At 49.3% G+C, this 20502-nt stretch overlaps 1 protein-coding gene across 1 annotated transcript; it reads right to left on the reverse strand.

The window, feature by feature from the left end:
• Positions 1–144: 144 nt before the first annotated feature.
• LOC116956934 (uncharacterized) lies at positions 145–13959 on the reverse strand. The gene is made up of 9 exons (XM_032978821.2): positions 13871–13959; positions 12555–12689; positions 12283–12387; positions 9369–9479; positions 8841–8923; positions 8224–8566; positions 7093–7614; positions 6215–6541; positions 145–5880 (listed from the first exon to the last, which is right to left on the reverse strand). The coding sequence occupies exons 3-9, from the start codon at positions 12323–12325 to the stop codon at positions 4739–4741; spliced, it is 2571 nt and encodes an 856-aa protein (XP_032834712.2). The 5' UTR covers positions 12326–12387; positions 12555–12689; positions 13871–13959; the 3' UTR covers positions 145–4738.
• Positions 13960–20502: the final 6543 nt, after the last annotated feature.

Genomic DNA, 20502 nt, shown 5'->3' on the forward strand with positions numbered 1-20502 from the left:
GGTAATCGAACTCGGGTCGCCGGGTTCGTAGCGGAGCGCTAACCACTACACTACAATGCGTTACGCTTCCACATGCGCGGGTCACGTGACAGATTTGACGTCACAGCTCACTTGCCGTGAAAAAACTATATACATTGAGCTCCCCCCCCTAAAAAACAAGAGTTTATTTTTATAATTTATACATGGTGTACAGTCTGGAAAGTACCCACACGGCAAATTTCAAGTTTTTTGCATGTCGGGAAGTACGCTAAACATTTTGAACAGACACACATAATCACAACTTTGCCTTTTATATATGGAGATGAATGAATTCGTTACCTCGACGCGTCGTTACGATTAGAGTCACGTGACGCAGTGGGGGTGGAGGGCGCTGTCCAGTTGGGGGTGGGGCCGAGAGGCTTTGTGAGCAGGGCGAGGCCGCGGTCTGGGCGCTTGCCCGGGGACCAACGTCTACGAGGTGGAAGACATCGGGGCCGACTCTTCACGGAGCTGTAGCTACGTTACTCCTAAGACGATAGAGACTTCGCCTTGTTAGAGATGGACGTCTCCACGGAGCTTCTTGACACAGCCACTCCTAGATCGGGTCACTTTAGCTTCACGAAGCCCAGGGCCCCTGCATTGTCATAACCTGGCCCTTGACAATGCAAGTACAATCGTGCGTCTGTTCATATTAATATTATCATTTATTTCCATGCATATTCAAATTGGCAGTAAAATGGATTGTTGTATATGTGGGTGTGTGAAAATTTGATGAAAAATAATGAAAATTAAATGAAATTTCAAATTTTCATAATTTATCCGAAATTATGTTAATTTGTGTAATTATGCATATAATTGTGCTAATTCGAGGTAATCGTATCAATTTATACGAGTGGATGTGGTTATGTTAATGATACCCTTTATGATAATTCAGACCCCGCCTCGTTGACGAGGTGGTGTTATCAATTGGGATAATGCAATCAATCGTATGCAGTTATGCTAGTGTCAATTCGGCTTCGTTGTCTAACTTCGTATTATCGATCACTATAATACAATGATTCTCGCTTTGACATTTATTGAGTGGATTAGTGTTTATGTTTTAGGTCCCAAGTTCATATCATTCTCGCTTTAACATTTACTAAGTTCATATCTCATCGCAGGATACAGATCTTATGCAAAAATTTCAGGAAAGAATCACACGACCACTTCTGTATTAATCAATTTTCTATTTAAACCTTAACTATAATATAGTATGTGAACTCTCAATCTCGGAAGTTCAACACGGTATCAACACAGTATCATCAACGACTGTACGATCTCACTTTGACAACGGCACATGGATCCCGCATAAAGCGATTGTTGTTAGTGAGAGAGAGAGTCATCAAAACATGCTGGCAAGCTATTCTAACAAAAACCTTATACATTATAACATGAACGACTATTATGCTTGGAATAGTCAGCACAGTATCACAGGCGATTGATTAACATGCAACGGTATTCATATAAAAAGACGATCAAACAGTTATCATTTCCAAAGGCATAAATGTAACAACAGATCCACCGGACAGATTATAGGATTACCGAAATGGCTTAGAGTGAGGGTGTGCGGCGGAACGTGCTATCTCACGGGAGATTAATCAATTCGTGAACAAGATTGTATGATCAGAAAATCGGTGTAGCACGATTCCTCCCCGGGAGCATAGCTCCGTGGCGAAGGTGCCAAGGATGAATTCGTATTGATGGATCGGTTGGTAACTTATGCGATTAGAAGTACAGCCCACTAAACAAAATATTAAGGAGGAAATATTACGAATATACTTTAAGCGACGGATGGTTATCACTCGTTCTCGTTGCGATGCCTTCACGGCCAGTCCGTTTTACGGACTTGAGTGTGTTTGTGTGTCATGAATTGTGTGGAGTAGTCAGTGTTCGGAATTAATTCTTTGCGTTAAGCAGACGTCAGATTGGTCGTGTAGTGGGGGGGGCATAGCGCATCATCGTATCGTTGAGTTCTCTTTATAGGTTGATGTGTGAGTATGGTTGGTCTTCTTGCGTCAACATACCGCGACGTTGGGCATCCCTTGTATGAAAGGGATACTCGCTCTCTTTAGAGCGGTGAGAGTGCGTGCGTGGGGGGGTGCATCATACGGGTAGCGGTACTCCTCCACACGGCGGCCAGCCTCTTGTCCACGGCCGGGTAGGAGAGTTGGCACGCGGACAACTCCTGGTGCAGCTCGAACACGCGCAGGCAGCAGAACTCTCTCCGCTGCTGGATGGCTGCGCTGCTCTCTGGTGGCTGATGACGCTCTGTGGTTGACGGCGCTGGTGGCGCGAACAGTGGCGCGCGCTCCCTCTCCCTGAAGATGCTCAAAGGCGCTCGTGCTGGTTCGCTGACAGCAGTTTCTCTCCGCTGCTGGATGAGCTGCATCAGCACGCTCCCTCTCCTTGAAGATACGCGAACGCTCTCGTGCTGGTTTGTTGAAAGCAGGTTCTCCACTGCTGGATGACTGCACTGCACGCGCTCTTCTCTGGTTTGCAGAAGCTCTTGCTTGGTGCGTCGATCGCGCTGCAGCTGGACTCAATGTAGAATAAACTTTCAGCGATACTCTGTCTTTCAGCTCTTTGAAATCACACTCGGTGGCGCCTCACTACCCTGCTAGTCTTGCCATCGTCAGTGGGTAGCGACGGGGCCCCTTTGGCCTCCGCTCGCCGCCCCCTGCTCTGCAGCTCGCCGGCTGGCGACCTGTTGCTCTCGTTCCCGGTTTGAACTGCTGATGAGTCGAGCCGACCTGCCCCGCCGGTCGCAGCTCGCTCCTGAGTCGACCCACCGGTCGAACTCTCTGGTGAGTCGACCCCCCCCCCCCCCCCGGTCGAACTGAATTCGCTTGTTGGAGCGTCTCACTTTATGTCAAAATCTCTCCTCTTGGCTCCCCCCACAAGGTGGGGCTTCTTTTGATTTAGCGGTGTGTCATGGTCTGGAGCGTGTGTCCGTCCGTATGTGTGTGTCCTTGTGTGTGCCATTTACGGCATATTCCGCTGTCACCCTCCTTCCATAAAACACCAAAAAGTAAAACAACCAGACGTTACAAATTGTCTCGAAGGCGTCTCTCGGTCTGCCTCTCTGTTTGCCGGTGCGGGAGGAAGGGCAAGCTTCCCTCCCTGCATCATGTCCCCGACACACAAGGGAATGGTTAAAAAGTTTTAAGTTAACATTTCCTTTCATCACAGTTCCACAGTTATGATTCTGTATGTAACCCAAGGTCTGTGTTAGCTTCCCGTTGGTGTTTGACTCGTGTTTTCGCGAGCGTATACACACTCCTACCCCGCGCTGCGGGGAGACAAAGACGGCCGGGATCTCCCTTTCTCACCGACCCTGGGTTTAACATCGCCCAAGTCATGCAGTTTATGTTTGTGTAAGCGTAGTATAGTTCACGGTGAATAGCGCCAACATGAATGTTATGGATTAAATAATGTATTGTTTTATCTTACTTAAAAACTTGCTGGGGTTTTTGCTGACACGCTGACATTCCAAGCCCCCGCCCTTATTCCTGCTCGCGCGTGGTCCGCTGTCTTGCTGACGCCGCCAATTCAAGGCCTCATTAATTTCCGTCACTCTGTGTAGGTGAGGGAATGTCAACCTTGGAGTCAGTTCTGGTTTTCGTCTGCCTGCTTCAGCACTTGGTCTGCTCCCTCTGACCCTGGGAGTTTGTGAACTGTCAACAGTAGGTCATGGCGAATGGCTTTTCATGACCTCCACACGGCATGCTGAGGCCTTGGGACTGTTTTTATTCATTATTAAAATAAAAATAAAAGAAATATGTATCGAAAAATTACTTGTTAATATTAAGATGGAAAAGGGGTATATATACAACAGGATTTATATTTGCTCTGCTATCATTGAGACGTTCATTCTTGCATTCTCATGTTGCATTGCGGTTTCTGTTGTCCCTTCAATATCAGTGAACTCCACCAGGTGGTGCAACATCACACGTCATGCTCAGAATCTCCGACCAATTACAGCTGCACCTAAAGAATAATTTTAAGAGTTTGAAGGAAATGAGTCGCTTAAATGTAACACGTGGGCCATCTTGCTCTATTTAAGACCGGAAGCAGGAAGACTTCTTCACAATCCGAGCAAATCTCCTGATGAAGCTGGTTGGATTCACCGTGAAACGTCGTACTGCATGCAATGAACATGGTTTGGGTTTACTCAACATCAAACCCATGTGCTGAAGTAATAGCTGTTGGCTCGTTTTGTTGATGTAACAAACCTTACGAATTGGCTGTCAGGTGGTGGTGGGTTAACGACGCATTTATATTTATATGATGTAACACAAAACCCTTTATTATGAATACGATGAGTTACGTCAAAAAACAAATGTAACGTGGTGCTACGCTTCGTGTAGCCATCAATTCTCTGCAATTCAGAATCTGGATTCATCGTGGGGCGAAGACTTCATCTGAAATCTTAAACACCTGCACAGTCGGCGTTTTGTGTCTCTCCACTCTCACGCTCCTCCGTCTCACCTCCTCCTGCACCTCCTCCTCCTCCCCACTCTTCTTCTCTCCTGCACCATTCCCAGCATCGCTCTCCTTTACTTCAACCTCTCCCACCTCACTCGAAGCTCCTGTCAAGTTCCAATAAACCGCCCCCATAATTGTCTGAACTCTCCCTTCATTCTCTGCGTCATCTCCACCACTTCTCACAGTTTCTTTCACTTCCCCAGCACCATTTGCCCCCATTCCTCCACCGCCCACCTCAATCTGTGACGCTCTCCTCTACACCACTCTTCTCTCCTTCAATCTTTGCTAAGCCAATGTTCACGTCCCCAAGTTTAGTTACGTCGCTCTCTGCCCCGCTCATCGTGCCCCTACCAGCCCCACTCGAGTTTTGTGTTGCTCCGTTGCTGGCCTCACTCTCCCCAGCAGCACCTCCCCCAGTTCCTCCATCCCCCACCTCAATCTGCGATGCTCCACCCTCCTCTACTCCACTCTTCCCTACTCCACTCTTCTCTACTCCATTCTTCTCTACTCCACTCTTCTCTACTCCACTCTTCTCTACTCCACTCTTCTCTACTCCACTCTTCTCTACTCCACCCTCCTCTACTCCACTCTTCTCTACTCCACTCTTCTCTACTCCACTCTTCTCTACTCCACTCTTCTCTACTCCACTCTTCTCTACTCCACTCCCCGCTACTCCACTCTTCTCTACTCCGCTCTTCTCCGCTCTATTCTCCACGACCTTGCTGTGCAGCTCCACATTCTTACTCGTGTCGCTGTTCACTCCCACACCTTCTACCATACCTCCCTTCACTCCCCCACTCTCCTCCACCTCACCAGTCGCTCCTTCACCCTCCTCAAACCGTAGACTCAGGCGGAGTATGGTTACCGTCCCCTTGTGTACGCACAGGGCGGGGTAGACAGGGCCTGGGAAGGCGGTGGCATTGAATGAGTGCAGCCGCCTCCTGGTGTCGGCACAGTAGAACGAGAGGAGCCCCTTTTCCCAACGCAGGTGGACGCCGATCTTCCTGGGAGGAGGGCGCACGGCCGCCAGTGCGGTGTGGAGGCCGCGGTGGCTCGCCACGTAGCCGCCCTCGCGTCTGCACAGGCACCAAGAGTCCGTGCCCGCGCCCAGGAGCCGCGCCTCCTCTCTCCCTCCGCGCGGTAGAGTGGCGCACGCGACGCCCACTCTGAACTGCTCCGCGCCGCCCACGTCCACCTCCCAGTAGTGCGCGCCGCTGGAGAAGCCCTCGCGGCACAGGGCCTGAGCGCAGTTCTCAAAGCGCTCGGGGTGGTGGGGGTAAGAGTGGCGTTCGGAGGACAGAGTCACCGTCCTGAGGTCGACGGAGAGGCGGAGGTCGGAGTTCACGGAATTGGGGTTCACGGTGGGAGAGCACCTTTCTGAAAACAAAACAAGAACAACAATTTGTTTGCATGCGTGTTGAACTTCCTTCACACTGTACGTAGCCGACCATGATTATTGGAGGTGCACGTCTCAAATTTAAAACAATGAGATGTTTATTTTACCAGAGAAATCGTTGCTGATTGTGGCTAAATACCTAACCTATCTGGAATTTAGCAGCATTTTGGTCGTAAACGCCACCGTTTATAGCAACAGCATTGACATTGAAGCTTCGTCAGAGCCACAGACGATTGAGACTTCATGCCCACCTTGACGTCTCACTCTCCTCACAACCTTCCTAATGGTGTCCTATTTAAGTGGTTTGTCTCTTACCTGATGAGTGTAACATGGCGAGGAAGTCTCTTTCATTACTTCTAGTGGCTTCCATCACTTCCTTGAGCTCCCCGTCTTTCTTTACACTTTTAACTTCCTGGCGGATGAACATTTCACACTTGCTGGGGTATTTTTCCATGTATGCCTTCCAGTAGACGTACGCTTCGATGTGGCCCTGCATCAACATCTCATGCAGGAAGAGATAGGGTCTCCTGCACAACAGGGGCACCATCTCATTCCGCACAGGCATCAAACTGGCCTCGTACTCGTCAACCTTCTGGATAACGTTTTTGCGGCCAGTGTTGACATCACCACTGAGGGGTTGGGCTAAGAGAGGGGTGAACAAAAACACGCTAATGAGAGACGTGAGGGAGTCCGAGCAAATGCTATGTCCTCAGCCACAGGCAATGGCTGGGCAAGAGCAGCTTCATTCCTCAAGGTATTGCTGCGTTTCAGTATCTTGAACAATGCCTCTGAGTGCGAGTTTTAACGATCCACAGGAGTGGATCGTAAAAAATAGATGAAGCTACAAAATACAAAATCTGACGTGTTTTGAAGCTTACACAATTCTCCATTTTTTTTTATCAATCTTTGTGATGTAAATATTATAATTGATTATATTACTACCAGCCATCTTCAGCTGGAGAATCTCTAAACATGCGTAGCGTTTAGTTTGGCTGTCAATTTGTTGGATGTTTTCACATCACATGTAGAGTGATCATTACGTGGCCTTACCCAAAACTCAATTATAAATCGTACTACTAGCGACAACAACCTCGGTATTGCCATTTCAAGATTGATGTTTAAGCTGATATCAGGTGAACCCTACTGCCAATAACTGAGTCATGTATGTTAATTATTTGAAAGGCTGATCTCACCAATGGTAATCGATCCACTGAACAGCAACACTGCAGGATGAAGCGTAACGGAGCGTTCCCACTCTTCCAAATAAAAATCGTGCAGAGTCGTCATGGTCTCGGCACAAACAAACGTGAGCTGCTTAATTTCAAAGTCCAGGTGAAGCCCGATTCGCTGGGGAGGCACTGGCGGGTTCAGCACGGTGACTTCTCCATTGTGAGCAGCCACGAGCTCAGCGTCGCGTCTCCACACGCACCAGGACATTTTAACCCCGTCCAGCCCAGCAATAAATTCTTCTCTCTCCATCGCATTCTTCCCACAAGCGACACCGACCATGTATTGCTCTGCACAGCCGACGTGCAGCTCCCAGTAGTGACGCCCGGAGGAAAATCCCTCCGAGCACAGCGCTTGGGGGATGGCCTCAAACCTGTCCACGTGATATGGATACAGTTGATCAGCTGCTTTCGTTACCGTCTTGAGGTCCGTGGACAGCAGTAGGCACCCATTTGCTGTGTTAGGGTCGTATGTTGGCGAGCAGATTTCTGTAACAATAAAAATAATTAATGGCATCAGATGAATGAGATCAGGCGGCGTTGATGATGCTGCCAGGGGCACCACCGCTGCTGCTGCTGTGCTGGGTGAACGGTTGGGTCACGGCAGTGGGGCACTCTTCAGGGACGGACGCGTGGAATATAACCCAATTAACATAACAAGGCACAAACACGGTTGCTGTGGAGGATACTGAGCGGTGTTGATGTCGTTATTGATGTCATCATCATCAACAACCAAGATCAATCGACTGCCACATGAAGGCCTTCAAGCCGTTTCCATCTCTCACACACCCGGGATGTAATAATCCACCGACCACCTGCACACAAACTCGTTTAATTGCTCCGTCTCCTCGGCGGGCCATCCTCTGGTTGCCGCTCCACCGCTATATTTGACCATCGCCTCTCATCCCTTCTAACGGCGCATTCTGTCCCAGCACACTTGCTCCTCTTCACCGTTTGAATGATGCAATCTGCCAACCTGCCCTGACCAGCGTGGTCACCACTCTCAAACACCACCACATGACCTACACATCTTATTAACCATATTACTTTACAGTGATACAGATAATTCTGCAATGTACGAGTCATTTATGTACTTACCAGCCTGTCTCTGCATGTCTAGAAATGTTATCTTCCTGCTACTGAAGCCCTCGTAAATGTCCCTGAACTTCCCGCAGGCCTCCTCTCCTCTGTCTACCACGAGGGTGATGACGTAGTGTGCCCGTCGTGACGCATCAGGGAGGCCGCGTGCCTTCCAGTACTCGGCCTCGTCGATGAGCTCCCGCAGAAAGAGGTCGAGCAAGAGGTGGGGCCCGACCCCACCACCTCCACTCCCCAGCAGCTCTGAGCGGCGGTCACTCAGCCACGTCCACACGGCACCTCCACTCGAGGCCATCTTCTCTTGGATCATCTCCACAGTGTCTCTCACAACGACAACCTCCACCTGCGACACGGCCACTGTTAGGACGTGGACTCTGCAATGGAACTTGCATGGATTGGACACAAGGAGAATGAGGAGCAAAGAGAGACGGCAAAGATTGAAAATGATGAGGGCGAAAAGACGACACAGAGAAAGTTACAAACGTGGCAAGATACAGTGAGGCAAGACCATGAAGAGATTTGTAGACCAGAGTGAAGAATTGGAACATGCAGCGTTAGTAGCCGATCGTTTGCCTGGAGTGCGGTGGTGGTGGTGGTGGTGTGGTAGGAGTTGTCACCTGTGGTTCCGATGGGGTTGTCTTGGGGCGATCGTCGCTACTCAACGGTTGCCTCTCAGAGTCGGTGGCATTGGCTTGGGAACCTTCATCATAGGACACAAACACGGGCATTGTGGTTACACAGGACCAGTTCTGAGGGCAGGGAACGTCCGGTCTGTGAAATCATGACTAGAATAGAGAGGGACACAACCAGACTGGCGGCGTTGAGGAGCAGCGTCTGACTGGAATCAGATTAAAGATGCCATGACCCAGTAGCCCTGTGTTATTGATCACTCCGTATTCAGTGTGTGGTTAGATTGTACTTATGAAACGTGTGATTACTTCATGTGAATATATTCATTACCAATTGAAAATGAATCAACAGCAGCGAGTGTTAGGGTGAAATCAGGTTGCGGTGTTGGTGTTTTTTGGTCGAAAATAAATTTTAACGTAAAGTGCTTGCATGTTTCTTATCCACTTGTCAAAACAGGTCATAGACATTGTTTGACAACAGAGTGAACACTATAAGAAGATGACAATGGAACTCACCCGCATGTTGAGATTTTTTCACTTTCTTAACCCAATATACGAAAACAGCAACTCCACCCAGAGCAGCAATAAAAATGAATACGGCGACAACCCAAATCCAATGCAATGAGCCTACAACACAAAACACACACGTAATATAATGTTATATATATGCAATATTTACACTCGCATAACAACAAGATGTTCTACTCAGTGTTGAAGACAGTGCCGGTGGAATTGAGCTAGGCCAGTAGAAGGACTCAAAACGAAATTTGTTCAAATTAATGGGGTGACTGCAAGTTTCACCGCCGCTCTTCCCACCATGGTAACTTTCTCTAGTGTAGCTGCCCAGGGCTCTTCTTATTTTTCTGACCGTCCTTTCACTGCCTCCCACTTTGCTCTATGTTGCCCTCCTCTCGATGTTCGTGTTGTTGTTTGTTGTTGTTTGGTTGTTTGTTGTCGTAACTTGCTGACCCCCCTGCCGCTCCTGGACATCTGTGAAAAAGAGCTTCATAGCTCATCGGATTCCTCCTCCTGTAGTCTAAATAAAGATTCTGATTCTGCTGAAATGCATATGCTCCAAGCCCCGCCCAAACATGCTGATATTGATGGATGTGTAGTGACAGGGTGCCATCTGCTGGCCATGGGGGCTAACTACGGGTATAGGTGCGTTATAGAACGACACACAAGCAACCATGAGGGGGGTGTCACTGGGCCAAAGGCCAAGGAAGGGATCGATCTGGAAGCTCCTGGAACCAGCGAGAGAGTTCCATAAGAGGGGCGTGGCCAGGGGCGGGGCTTCGCCATGCTGGGGGGATATAAGGGAGAGGCAAACGGGGGTTTGAGGCTGTCGTGGGGGCTGTGGTCGCTGTCAACGCTTCCATCTCTTCGTCTTCATCGTCATCGTCGCTGCATAGCCAGCCGGCTACAGTCTGCATTGTCGTCGTCGCTATATAGTCAGTCAGCTATATAGTTGTATGTCACCAATGTGGCTGTATGGGTGGCTAAGCTAAAAGTAACTCAGCGCTTATGTTATTCCGTGACCCTGTCCTTAAAGTATCGAGAAATAAATAAGAAACCCTCACTTCTCGGAAGTCGTCTCACTACAGATGTATAACACGTAGGAGGCTTTCACAACCAATATCATCCATACGCGTTTTTTTTGGGTGGGATTTCATAAATATAAATGTGTCATTGAACCTGCAACCACCCGACACAGCCCAATTAGTAAGGGTTGGCACGTAAACAGAACGTGGTGCCAATTCGTTGCTAGTTCAGCACACCGGCTGTGTGTTGAAGAGTGAACCCACAGCATTTACAATTCGAGTACGACGTTTCGCCAGTAATTACAAACCGGCATGTATAGGTTTGAGGGGTCTAAGCCCCCTTAGCCCTAGCCACCTACCACCATGCAATTGCTCTATGACTCATGGAGATGTGGAAAGATGAACGTCTTCAATTGCACACAATACGCGGGCAGGAGTTTTAATTTGGTTGATGAGGCCAAACCACCAATGTGGCAAGTTCTAGGCCCAGCAGTAGGGATTCTTTCCCAGAATGGGCATTAATTACCAAGTCACTGGCTGAATAACCAGCTGGAATCCATCTCTTACCTCACTTCGGTATTGTATCTTTACCAGGTGGGAATTCCATTGGTACGGCACGATGTCATAAAAGCAGCCTTAACACCCCCCCCCCCTCATTCACACCTCCTCAGCAGAGGATCCAACAACAACTCATTCACCGTTATTGGCTCCTTTCTCTGCAAACATGGAAGGTCAGCTCCCTTTGCCCCGTAATGTTGTTTGGACTCCTTGCTTCTGATAGCTCAGTGGGCCTTACTTGTGTAAAATAAAAATAGCTTTCAAGAATCTTTCGTTTTAGTTAAGTTTAATTTTGGCATAAAACTAGCCACGTGGCCGAACACAAACAAATAATGATGAACGTATTGGCAACGAAAATCTACGTTGTAATTTAACCCACACCATTGTACAACACAACTTGTGTCTTACCCAGGCCCAGATTTGGACTTACTGAGGGCCCTAAGCTATGTAAAGCTTAGGGTTCGTAACACGTAGGAAGGACAAGATCAATGGTCCTGCATAATGTGCATGCATAATGTACGTTCACTCAAGAGCTTAGAAGTTTGGTCACCACATCTATGCCTCTATATAAGGAACGAAACAGGTGGACTTCACAAAGCTGGCTGTCGCCTGATCAAGCTAGTTGTAATTACTAGCAAAACGTCGAACTCAGTTTGTAAATGTTGTGGCATGGCTCTCCAACACACCTGCGTGCTGTACTAGTGGCAAATTGGCATGTTCTGTTTATGTGACAACCCTTACTAGTTGGCTGTGTCGGGTGGTGGCGGGTTTAATGACACATTTATATATTTACGCGATCTAACCCAAATAAACTCTATTATCGAGTAATGCCTGTATATTTGTTGTCATATCCGAATGAAAATAACCGCTCTAGACAGTAATTTTTCCCCTACCTCCTTAATTTTCAACCGATTATGTAAAACTGTAAATGTATTATTTTGGGGAATTTAGAGCCCCCCCTTGATAATGTGATGCCCTAAGCTGTAGCTTATTTAGCTTCAATGAGTTGGCTCCTAAATATCTGACCACCAATCTACTTAAGTTTTATATTCCACTGCGAAAAAACCGTACATCTGCTGATTCTCACCCGTTTTTTACTGCAGGCTTTCTCCAAAACTCGACATGGAGCTCATTACTATAGAACTGCTTGTTGTTGTTGTGTTTAGTTTGTTGTCCTTCCCCCACACCTCCAATTATCATGGTTGGCTTACGTACGGTGCAAAGAAGTTCAACGCACATACTTGCACACAAAGCTCTTTGAGACCCTGTGCGAATAGCGCTGCAGAAACCAAGTTAATCGTTATCTTGCCTAAATCCGGCGCCGGTCTCACCTTTAAGAACCTCGCACGGCTCGGACTGGCTTGGTCTGTGCATTCCTTCCACACACTCGCACACCGTGTCGCCAGTGGTGATGCACTTATGCTGAACAACCTCCCCTGTCAAAGAAAGTCGCGCGAACACAGCGTACAATTGGCAGTGCTTAACGAAGGGCATTTAAGAGATGGGCCTCAATAGAACGCGTGATCACACGATGTACTGACACCACCACTGTTGGGAACACAGCATCATGGGTGTGAGAGTTTAATAAGAAAACGACGAATACTTTGCTCGTCGCAGACTCTGCATCCTTGGCAGCTGGTAAGGTTATTTGCCGAGTCAGTGAATGTTGATCCGTCGCTACATGAAAGGCAGACTGGGAAATGTTCCTCAAATGAGCAGTCTTCAACCTTCGCTGTCCCTGTTGGGTGAAACAAAGGTTATTATGTTTTTTCAATTTAAAGCTTTCGTGACTGCAGGGAATCATCTTCTTTGGTTCTTTCGGTAAAGTCACGTAGAATGAGAATAAAATAATAACATAAAAATAAGACAATAAAATTATCACGACGTTTCGGCCACACCACAAGCGGCTTTCTTCAGGTGAAAGAACAGAACTGTCGGGACGACAGTGCTTCAATGAGTGCTGCTGAGATTCGTGGTTTCTGTTCTTTCACCTGAAGAAGGCCGCTTGTGTTGTGGCCGAAACGTCGTGAGAATTTTATTGTCTTATTTTCATTTTATTATTTTATTCTCATTCTACGTGACTTTACCGAAAGAACCAAAGAATATGTTGTTGTTTATCTCAGTTGCTAAAGAGATGACCGAAGTCAATGAATCTCACCGTGGAAGCAAAGTGGAGAGGCAGGTGAGGGGTTTTGAATTAGCTTCTATCTGAGGGCTCAGAGCAATAATTTGATTGTTTGCTACCACCTGAGAAGTCAAAATTTGAGCCTCAGCAACGCGTTTAATAGCCAATTAACGTGAATTATACGCAATAAATTAGTTCAATGTGCACGATTTCACATCATCCACTTTGTAGCCAACTACGTTAAGTTAAAATAAACTGAAATAATATTTTACTTTACCAGGTAAAGCTCACTGATCTATATTGCTTTTTTCAGAAGCAACTTGTCCACAAATGATAGCTCAATAAATCATACCAGAATCTTTACTTATGCTGGAGAAAGCAAAGATGTCCAGATGGGGCGGGTCAGAAAGTTACAACAACAAACGATCCAAAAAATTATCGTCGTGCAAAGTATAGGAAAGGTAAACAAAAATCACAACAATAAATACGTAAAATAGATCAAGTACATGGGTTCAAACTGCACGAGTACATCAATTCCCAAGCTTATCACGTGGAAATTTATAGCAGCAGCCAAATTATATGAAACTCGTGACGTTGATTTTAAATGTGGAGGGGAAAACCGGAGGACCGGGAGAAAAACATCCACGTGACCACGGGGAGAGAGACGCAAACTCCAAATATACAGCAGCGTCAGGGTCGGGATCGAACCCACGGCCACCGCTGCATCGCAGGCGTTTATTCTGTATCCTAATTTCGACTTTCGTTCCGACAAATAATCCACGTGTCTTCGTCACCTGGGGGGCACAGCTGGCAGCAAATGTTGGTTTCGGTTCTGTACCTTCCTGGGGCACAGCCATCTTGATTGCCCTCTGCAGAGAGTGGGGCCATCTGCACACACACAGCACGTTAACTCACTCACACTCACACGTGTACCACGTTAACTCACTCACACGTGTAGCACGTTAACTCACACTCACACGTGTACCACGTTAACTCACACGTGTACCACGTTAACTCACACTCACACGTGTACCACGTTAACTCACACGTGTAGCACGTTAACTCAAACACACTCACACGTGTAGCACGTTAACTCACACTCACACGTGTACCACGTTAACACACTCACACGTGTAGCACGTTAACTCACTCACACGTGTACCACGTTAACTCACTCAAACTCACACGTGTACCACGTTAACTCACTCACACTCACACGTGAACCACGTTAACTCATTCACACTCACACGTGTACCACGTTAACTCACTCACACGTGTAGCACGTTAACTCACTCACACTCACACGTGTAGCACGTTAACTCACACACACTCACACGTGTACCACGTTAACTCACTCACACGTGTACCACGTTAACTCACACTCACACGTGTACCACGTTAACTCACACTCACACGTGTACCACGTTAACTCACACTCACACGTGTAGCACGTTAACTCACTCACACTCGTACCACGATAACGCACACTCACACGTGTACCACGTTAACGCACTTACACTCGCACGTGTACCACGTTAATTCACTTATGCACCACCTGTGCCCCCTACTGTGTCAACATGGCACAGCTGATTATAAACACAAAGACAAAGATCCCCCGTTTAGTCTCTAAAAGGCTGTTGGGGCAAGTGCTGTTAGGGAGTAGCACCTATGATGGCCGACACAGCACACGAGGGTGTTGGTGACCAGCACCAGGCCCGGCCGCCTTTGTCTCCCCAGTGACGATGTTTACTACACGCCACACGAGATGCTCATTAGAGGAGGCCGAGTCGACCTAGGGGAGACCCAGGGCCGGTTCCAGATAATTGTCACTGCTGTTGGTGTTGTCCCTGAGCAGCGCAGCGTAGCGCTACCTACTACACTACCCTCAGTCACAATGCACATATACACACACAGAGACGCATACACACACAGACACACAAAGATCAAAGATAAAGATCCCCCGTATAGCCTTAACAGACTGTAGGGGCAAGTGCTGTTAGCGAGCACCTATGAAGGCCGGATCGGTACACGAGGGGGTGGGTGGCCAGCACCACGCCCGACCGCCTTTGTCTCCCTAGTGGCAATGTTTACACACCGCACCAGGTACTCATTTGAGGCTGAGTCGACCTAGGGGAGGCCCGGGACCGGTTCAGATAATCGTCACTGGTGTTGGCCGTGAGCGGGAATCGAACCCGAGTCGCCAGGTTCATAGCGCAGCGCGCTAACCGCTACACTATCACACACACACAGACAACAACAACAACCGCCATTCGCCACTAAGTGGCGGTGACGTCACCACGACGCTTGTGCCAGGCTATGTGCACCCTGAGGCCACGTGAAGTGTCGAACGCCTGCTGGCAGGTCACGGGGCAGACCCAGGTGTCACGGGTCGACTGACTGAGATGACTGGCTGATGCACCACCTGTGCCCCCTACTGTGGCAACCTGCTGTGCTTTAGCCACCCGGCGCTCCGCTCGTTGTTGTGACCGTCGCTCCTCCACCCTCCGTTGTTGTTGGAGGGCGACTGCCTCCAACTGCCCAGTAGCGTCCTTCACGAGCCTCCTCCACAGAGGCCGATCTTGACACCGCTGGTACCAGTCATCGGCAAGTCCACTCAGCTCCACGTCCTCCTGTACCACATCACTCCATCTCTTCTCTAGCCCGTGCCGCGCCCGCTTAGCCCCCTCAATCCGGCTGAACAAAAGCTGTTTCGGCATGCGGTAGCTGGGCATGCGGGCTACATGACCCAGCCATCGCAGCCTTCCCCGCCGGAGGAGCTCACCGATGGGACCTTGCCCAGATCTTTCAAGGATTTGTGAGCTCCTCACACAATCCAGTCTGGTTAAACCCAGGATGGATCGTAGGCAGGCCAGCCTAAATGTTTCTAACCGGCGAAGATGTTCCATTAGGGGGGTCCACGTTTCGCAAGCGTAGAGAAGGGAGGGAATGACCGTGGCCGAGAAGACCTGAAGCTTAGTGCGGAGCGACAGACCAGGTAGCTTCCACACAGCGTTACGCAACCGATGAAAAGATATTGCCGCTCGACTGATTCGGAGTGAGACCTCTGCTGTTAAACTGGAGCCAGTCATAAGCACACTGCCCAGGTATGGGAAACTCTCCACTCTCTCCACAACTGCCCCATCACCGATTGGGAGTTGTGGGGGTGGAGTGTCCGATGGTACAAAATACCCAGGCAGGTGCTTAGATTTGGTGGGGCTGATGGTAAGGCCCCACCTCTTAGTGGCACGCTCCAGTAAGAGACACACACGCACAGAGGCACATATACACAGAGACGCATACACACACAGACACACACAAACACACACACAGACACACACACAGAGACGCATACACACGTACACAGACACACACACAAACACACAGACACACACACACACACGCAACTTACCAGCATGAGTGTGCAGGTTAGGAGCGTGGTGATCAGGCGTAATTGAGACATGGCCCAGGAGTTGTCCACACGGATGTGTGGATGTGAGCGAGAGGCGATGGACTCTCCTTGAGGCTCGCGTCCGGGTTCTCTCCCTGACTGATGAGGAGGACGAGGAGGGTGCGGCACGGCTCAATGGACTTTGAGTTCAATAAAAACGCAACTGGCGGAGGCCATTACAAGCATCCAGCAGTGAACAGCACTCACAATAGCGCTGATTTGGCCAACGCCAGAGACAGCCGCCTCTAATGCAGACTCGATGCCTTGTGATAGGGAGCCTATTTGGTGTTTCAACATCGTAACGCCTCCTGTATTCTTTGCGGGATGAGTCGAGACGATTATTTTTTTCATCACCTTGATACTGGCAAAGCACGGACCCAGAGACGGCACTCGCGATCGTGTAATGAGTCAAAGTGAATACGCTTATTGACATGAGGAAGATTGTACGGACATGGAAAGAGAGACAAACTGCATGGGGAACTTACACATTGAGCAATGCCAGGGAAAGAATCATACAGAGAAGCGTCGTGTGGTGGCTGGACACGGCGTGGACCACACGGGCAGTGTGGAAGACCGAGTAAAGGGGTCAATGTGTGTTCGTTCATGGGAACAGTCACCAAAGTGATAGCGATAGAAGAGTGATACGGAGGTGACTGACGGCCTGTTATGTTGAATTTAATTTAGCACAGCGAGTTAGGTACTGCGTGCTCCACCCCAGATATGATAACAGTTTTTGTTCACGTATTTAACTAGTTGGCTTTCGCCACCAATATTTTTCAAAATAAATTTGTTTTGGTTAGATCGCGTGTCGCTGGTGGTAATCGCCAGCGAAACTTCGTTAACTCAAATGATAAATGTTGTGGGCTTGCACACACACCATGCAGAGGGTCTGCTGAAGTTAAAACCAATTGGCACGTTTCGTTCCCGTGACAAACCTTACTCTGTGGCTGTGTCGGGTGGAGGTGGGTTTGCGACATTTATTTTTACACAATCCAACCAAAAACGCGTTATTATGAATAACAGTTGTTTTTAAAATGTGGCTGAACTCATGGTGCCATGTGTAGTGGAGTAGATAATGCGCATAGGAATTGGCCATATACAGTACATACAGACAGACAAGGAGAACGGGTCACACGAGGTCGAACAGGTGGTCGAGTCGCGAGTGGCGTAAACAAACCCAAGTAATTAAGGGAGTCGTGGCACGAGGGCTGTGATTGGTCAAGAGTATGTTAGCGTTAAGTGGTGGCGTCTGAATGTCTGATGAAGGGGACAGGTGTGGGCTGGCGGGAAACGGGCAGCGAGCCACGTGGCAATTAATTAAGGCTAATGCGAGAGGGGATAAAACGCAAGGTGGTTTGAACGGAGAGGAGTTGCTGTTGGAGAGTTGCTGCTGGGGAGTTGTGTTGGAGAGTTGTTGCTGGGCAGTTATTGGCGAGAGGTGAAGAGATACGAAGAAGACAGCTGGAAATGTTAGGGAAGAATAGATATAGAGCCATACCCCAAAGACAGTAAATAGCGATAGGGAGAGTCAGCGTTAGCGGAGATAGATAGAGTCACTGTGTGTGAATAGATGGAAGTCACTGCGTGTGAAGAGATAGCGGCGATACTGTGTGTGAGGAGATAGAAGACGAACCACTGTGTGTGGAAGGGAAACCACTGTGTGTGAAGAGATAGGCGAAGAAACACTGTGTGTGGAAGGGGATGCACGGACGATGCTGAAGTAAATCGGAGTGTCCGAGTTGGCGGAGCACGGAGAGAATTACTGTGTGTACGGAACGATGGAATAAAAGTGACAGCGGAAAAAGAGACGGTTGTCGTCCGAGTGAATTCACGGCACTACATTTGGTGTAAGAAAAAGTACGGAACACGCCACGATGTCAAGGAAAGCGGCAAAGAAAAGAAATGTGCCAGTGGACTCGGGCGGCGACAGCGACAACGACGATTTGCCGCCCGGCCAGATGGCCGGCAGTACTCCGGACGGTGACAGCGGTTCGGGTGGTGCTGAAGGCCCGGGATCGCCGGAGGATTGGCAAGTCCTCATGACCCAGTGGGAGGCCAGAATGGAGAAGTTGTCAGAGGAATTCCAGAATTTCTTGATGGAGAACCGCATTCAACTACCCGTACCGGGTCCACCGCCGGAGGTTGCCGCTCAGCCGGAGCGGTTGGAAGATTCTGACGACGAAGACGACCAGTCGGAGGGACCGCCACGACGGCTACACGTACAACGATTTGAGGCCAAAGTGGGAAATTGGACGGCATTCATACGAAGATTCCGTGCGGCTTACGAGTCCCTGAAGTGGACGGAGAGTGCCGCGTTACGAGCACTGCCGACGGCATTGGATGATGACTCCTTGGCGACTTTTAACGGACTCCCTGCCGCTGTCAGAAAAATATTGGACGGTGCTATTGCGGCAATGAGGAAGGTCTACGAGCCGCGGTCGGTCGCCAAACGTCGATTTCAACAGAGGAAACGGGAGGCCACGGAGTCCCCCCTGGCATTTCGCAGCGCCTTGCTGGCCCTCGCCCAGGTTGCGTACCCGGCGATGGACGAGGAGGGCTGGGACTCCCTGCTGCAAGAGAAGATGTTACAGCTGGCAAAGGAACTGAAAGTCGTCTTGTCGCTCCCGGACAAGGATGATGACGACGACGTGTCATCGTTGCTGATCGCCAGGAACATACAAGTCAACCTTCATATACGAGACGAACCAGCGGCAGCGGTAGCGCAGCCGTCGCTGACGACCCCTGCCGGGGCTGCGAGCACGGTGGCGGTGGTGGTGGACGAGGCGCCGCCGATGGCAGCGGCAGCCGGAGTGTCGACCGGAGACCGACGGCATCGTCCCGGGGCATATGGAGACGGCGTGCATCGGACATGCTACGAGTGCGGGCGGAGGGGTCATCTCGCCCGCGACTGCTTGAGACGAAGAGGTGGTCCTCCATGGACGCCGAACAACTACAGTGGGCAGTTCCCCCAAGACCAAGGATCCCGTGTGAGTCGAGATGCATTCAATACATGGCCGCCCTATCCACATCACTTATCCGCGTCATCTCAACCGTATTCATCGGGTTCGGATAGTACGCATGGCCGGGATATGTGGGGCGCGTTGGTACATCGTGTGTTGGGGGCCGCGCCGGGATCGTCGGATGTGATGGCATGTATTAAAGGTGTTATGGTACGGGTTATTGTGGATACCGGGGCGTCGGCAACTCTCATTTCATTGCAAACTTTTCGGTTGCTGCCGACGTCGCCTGGATCATTAGCGCCAGTGGAAGGGCCATGTGTAGTGGCAAACAGGGGTAGTTTGGGCATTATGGGCTGCGTGGTTGCGACAATTCAAATTGGGGAGGTTATTGTGACAGGAAGTGTTTTGGCTTCAACGGCCTTGGCGGTACCGTGTTTGTTGGGCACGGATTTTTTGCAAAAGATGCAAATTAAGATTTCAGTGTAAAAAGGTTGTTTGGAATTACCGTCGCGGAAATGTATGAAATTTTTGGGGACGCCTTCGAAATTTGCGGTGGCGAACGCTGTGGTGCAGGCCGTGGTGAGCCGCACCGTGCGCGTCCCGCCTGCATCGCAAATATTGGTTCCGCTACGGTTAAAGAAGGAAGTGCCTTGGGATGAGCTACAGGAGGGAGTGCTGTTGACACCCTCAAATGCTGTGTCGAGAATGCCCACCGTGGTAGGAGCTTTGACCATAATACCAACTTATTGTGATCCCTTCATTCAAATTGTAAACGCGGGGTACGAAGAGGTTGTTATTCAAGGGGGCACTACGTTGGTGCACGCAACGGGTGCGCCGGGTCCAGAAACAAAAATATGTTTTGCTACGGGGCAGGATGAAATGTTGTCAAGGGAGGAGGACGATCCGGAATGGTTAAGGGATCTTTACGAACAAAACCCAGAGTTATCGCCTGTGCAACGGTCGAGGTTGCATGCGTTGCTAGTGGAATTTAAGGATGTGTTGAGTTCAGGGAAACACG

Source organism: Petromyzon marinus, chromosome 68, assembly GCF_048934315.1.
Source record: "Petromyzon marinus isolate PM22_M1 ecotype Great Lakes invasive population chromosome 68, UKy_Petmar_22M1.pri1.0, whole genome shotgun sequence".
Taxonomy (NCBI): Eukaryota; Metazoa; Chordata; class Hyperoartia; order Petromyzontiformes; family Petromyzontidae; genus Petromyzon; species Petromyzon marinus.